Source organism: Notothenia coriiceps, unplaced genomic scaffold, assembly GCF_000735185.1.
Source record: "Notothenia coriiceps isolate Sejong01 unplaced genomic scaffold, NC01 NC01_scaffold00034848, whole genome shotgun sequence".
Lineage (NCBI taxonomy): Eukaryota > Metazoa > Chordata > Actinopteri > Perciformes > Nototheniidae > Notothenia > Notothenia coriiceps.
Window position 1 is genome coordinate 1 of NW_011367549.1, and position 4,081 is coordinate 4,081.

Genomic DNA, 4,081 nt, shown 5'->3' on the forward strand with positions numbered 1-4,081 from the left:
GGACCGACCAATCAGAGCACACTGGGGCGTAAGGGGGGGGGGGGAGCTGCAGCGAGCCGTTTAGTGGAGAGAGTGAATACTGCTGAATACACATACTTTACAGAGATGATGTATGAGAAACCAATGTGAGTTTGGAAAATTGCACAGTATAAATCTATTCTAGTAGACCTCAACAATGGAATTATGATCAGTGGAGATGGCCATGACAGCTCTCCTTTAATGTTCAAAAAGGTGTCGTAATACTGACCGGTTTCTTCAGATCGAAGCTCTTCGTCAGAGCGATGATCATAGCGCTGCGACCGAACGTTTCCTTCTCCTTCAGATCTTTCTTCCACCAGGCGTCACAAAGTCTGAGGATGTGGAGCTGCAGCGGAGCCTCGGAGACCGGCTGCAGTTCCAACAGATCTGAGAGAAACACACAGATATATGAACTGTTGGGGAATTCCTGAATGTCCTCCTCCAACATGAGAGCAACATGCTAACAAAGGTATCAACTGTAGCTGTGAACATGACAGGATGTGTGATTACCTAGAAGAGCATCAGGACTGTTTGAGGCATATGATAGCTATGTGATTAACATGATGATTCAGCCTCTATGGAGAGAGACATATGACAAGCATGCTCATTTCTGACGTGGAGCTAATCTGAAGTAAACATTGAATACTGCTTTCTATCCCTCCATCTTGTGACTGTGGAACTCCCTCTCTTGGATATCAGCATGTGAAGGACACTGTTCAGGAACTAGTTGATGCTCTGTATGTGATGACTACTTCCATTCTGGAGAGGATCACAGATACATGGATCCTGAGGTTCAAGCTCAAGACGGAGACCAGTGATTATTAACATTTTTAAGTATTCAGAAAAAGTCAGAATTTTAAGATTTTGAGAAAAAGTGAGGATTTTTCAGAAAAAGTCAGTATTTTGATATTTTGAGAAAAAAGTGAGAGTTTTGAAGGAAAAGTGAGAATTTTGATATTTTGAGGAAAAAGTAAGAATTTTGAGGACAAAGTGAGAATTTTGATATTTTAAGGAAAAAAAATGAGAAAAAAGTGAGAATTTTGAGGACAAAGTGAGAATTTTGATATTTTGAGGAAAAAGTGAAAAAATTTGAGGACAAAGTGAGAATTTTGAGAAAAAGTGAGAATTTTGATATTTTGAGGGAAAAAAATTGAGAAAAAATTGAGAATTTAGAAATTTTGAGGAAAAAGTGAAAATCTTGAGAAAAAGTCAGAAATGTGAGATTTTGAGAAAAACAGAATTTTAAGATTTTGAGAAAAGAATTGAGAAAAAAAGTCAGGATTTTGAGAAAAGCCAAGAAATACTGTATGTGATGACTACTTCCATTGTTGAGAGGATAATGCGTACATGGATGCTGAGGCTGAAGCTCAAGACTTCGAACATAAACCACAAAACAACAATCCAGCTGAAGACAGGAGGGGGATTAAAGAGGACCCTTACCATGCAGCCTGTGGATGATTTCCAGAAGAGAACTGTAGGTTTCTCCGTCCTGCAGGACCTTTAGGGACTCAGCAGCAACCAGAGTCACACCGTCCACTACAGACCTCACATGATTCTGCAAGAACAGGGGAGAAACCTGGATGTTAACCAAGTTTCTAGGAACCAAAACGCTGAGTAACGCTGAACCTCAGAGCTCAAAAAAGCAGCAGAACATCTGATTTTAATGCAATGCGAGTTCATGCGAGAACATAAACGGTGCAAAAACTCCAGTGAACTCACAGGGTCTGCAGCTGCCTCCACCTCCATGGCCTCTTCTCTCCTTTCCTCTTTCCTTTCCTCCCTCCCTTCCTCTCTCCTCCCCTCTTCTCCCCTTTCCTCCTGCAGGACGTCCTGGAGGAGAGAGGACAGTTTCCCCCACAGCGTCTGCCTCTGGTCTCTGTTCATCTCCTGCAGAACTTCCTCCACATCGAAGGGCTCCGTCTTGTTCTTCTGCTCAGAAAATCAGAATCAAAATCAGAATTACTTTAATTATCCCAGAGGAAAAGTGGCTTTTATGACAGTTATTCAATTGTAATAAATATAATAGCGACACTCAGATGAACGAGACACTAAACACTAGATCTGTGGCTAGAATAGGACTTTCTTATTCCTCGTAGTAGATAGCTTAAAACAGTACATTTGATCCACTTTTGAAAAACTATGTATTGAGTAAAATACACATTGAAATAGCTGCTAGATTGTGTTTTATTTACTTATTTGGGTCTTTTGATCACTTAACTAACTTCGGGCTCTATATATGTAATGTTAGCGTATAATATACATAGACAATTAATTAAACAACAATATTTGCAGAAACTCTTCACAAATTGTCTCTGTACTCTTCACAACTTGCATTTAGTTTCCAGTTTAGATGCAGTCATGTAGCCCTGCAGGTTATACGTTAGCAAAACAGTAAAAACCTTCATGTATTAATGAGTATTTCTGTCATTTGTGGCTTTAGTTAATTGTGCAATTTTCTAAATAGTTAGCATGACAGTGGATTTTACCATATCAGCATGTCATGTCTATTTATAGTAATTGTGAGTGTTAAAATAAATGCAGTGGATTAAAAAGCACGACATTCACATTTGAAATGTAGTGGAGTAGAAGTACTAAGTAGCATTAAATGTAATAATCAAGTACAGTTCAGTACTTGAGTAAATGAACTTAGTATTATACAAGTATGACATTAACGTCCGGGACCTTTCTGATGTAGTTTATATGGAGGTTATATGAAGTTACTCACATGAAGCTGAATAAAGCGGAGGAAATCGTCCACATTCTCCGTACAGCAGGACTCTAGAAAAGCCTCTCGCTTCGACATGTTTGTGGTTCTCCAAAAGACGTGAAACAAAACCAATATTCCTGCAATAAACACACAGAAGAGCAGCTAAATGCTAACGAAACTAGCATCACAACACCAGCGACAGAATCAAAACAAACGGCTCAGTTAGAATTCAGCGTTAAAATACTTATTTTTACATGGCTTTATAAGACTCTAATCGTTATTGCTTATGTTAAAGTGTATTACGATTATTACAAAGTATGACATATGATCCAAAAGCGTATACAATTACCTTTTTATTAATAATTCTGTGATCCGACAGCCGCTGAACGACAGCCTGCCATAAGAGCCCGCGCAAATTCGGATAAAACGCGTCATGACTTCTACGTAAACGTTGACGCTGTGACGCTGACGTAAATTCTAGTTCTTCGTCCTCTTCTGTAGTTCTTGTTCTTTTGATGGTTTTTAGAGGCGGTTTGCATCCAAACGTTGCATGGCCGCCTCCTCCTGGATAAATAATTAACTACCTTTTCCAACAAAAACTATTATAACTAAGGGTAAATACTAATGAAGGGAAATTCATTAAACATAATTAAGCTAAACTATTTTACAACTATTATCTCGAACGAGTATAGCTAGGCTGCAGTCGAATAGTCAAAAAAACAGCCCCTAGTCTATTCCTTGACCTCTGTGTGAAACCTCACGAGGTTAAGGAATAGTGGATAGGAGAATTGTATTTATGATGCGCCAGAAAAGGACTACCATAAGCGCATCATTAATAAGCGCTGTTATTGTGTTGTTTTATGCTCATGTGCAACAGCGAAAAATATGTTGTTCATTAAGGTTGAAATTAAAACAAATAAGTAAAGTGAAAGAAAATCCTAGTCAGTGAGGGCCCTAGGTAAACATTCACTGGGGGCCCCTCGAACCAGCTTTTCATCGACACACACAGCCGACAGCACCCACCCCCCCACATCAGCGTCCTCCACACCTAAATGACAATGATTATTTCCTTTTATAAGTATATTAATGGCTTTCTTACATCATTCATTGTTTTTAATATGCAATCATTCCCCATAAATACATGTTAGTAATGCACGTTATTGTGTCTCTTGTGGTGCAGGTTGCCATGCTTGGATTGTTGCTACTCGTGCTGCAGCAGCATGTTCCAGTTTGAAGCAACTACGCTCCATCTTTTTCATTTATGTTCACCCCGTTATGTTGTATTTTTGTCATGTTTATTTGTACATACGACACCTATTGCACGTTTGTCCGTCCTGGGAGAGGGATCCCTGCTCT

At 39.3% G+C, this 4,081-nt stretch overlaps 1 protein-coding gene across 1 annotated transcript; it reads right to left on the minus strand.

The window, feature by feature from the left end:
* Nucleotides 1–247: 247 nt before the first annotated feature.
* LOC104962468 (condensin-2 complex subunit G2-like) lies at nt 248–3,133 on the minus strand (the record flags this gene model as incomplete). Its single annotated transcript, XM_010790904.1, has 5 exons — nt 3,075–3,133; nt 2,744–2,862; nt 1,738–1,947; nt 1,459–1,573; nt 248–405 (listed from the first exon to the last, which is right to left on the minus strand). Coding segments are annotated over exons 2-5 (561 nt in total), but the record flags the coding sequence as incomplete, so codon positions are not given.
* Nucleotides 3,134–4,081: the final 948 nt, after the last annotated feature.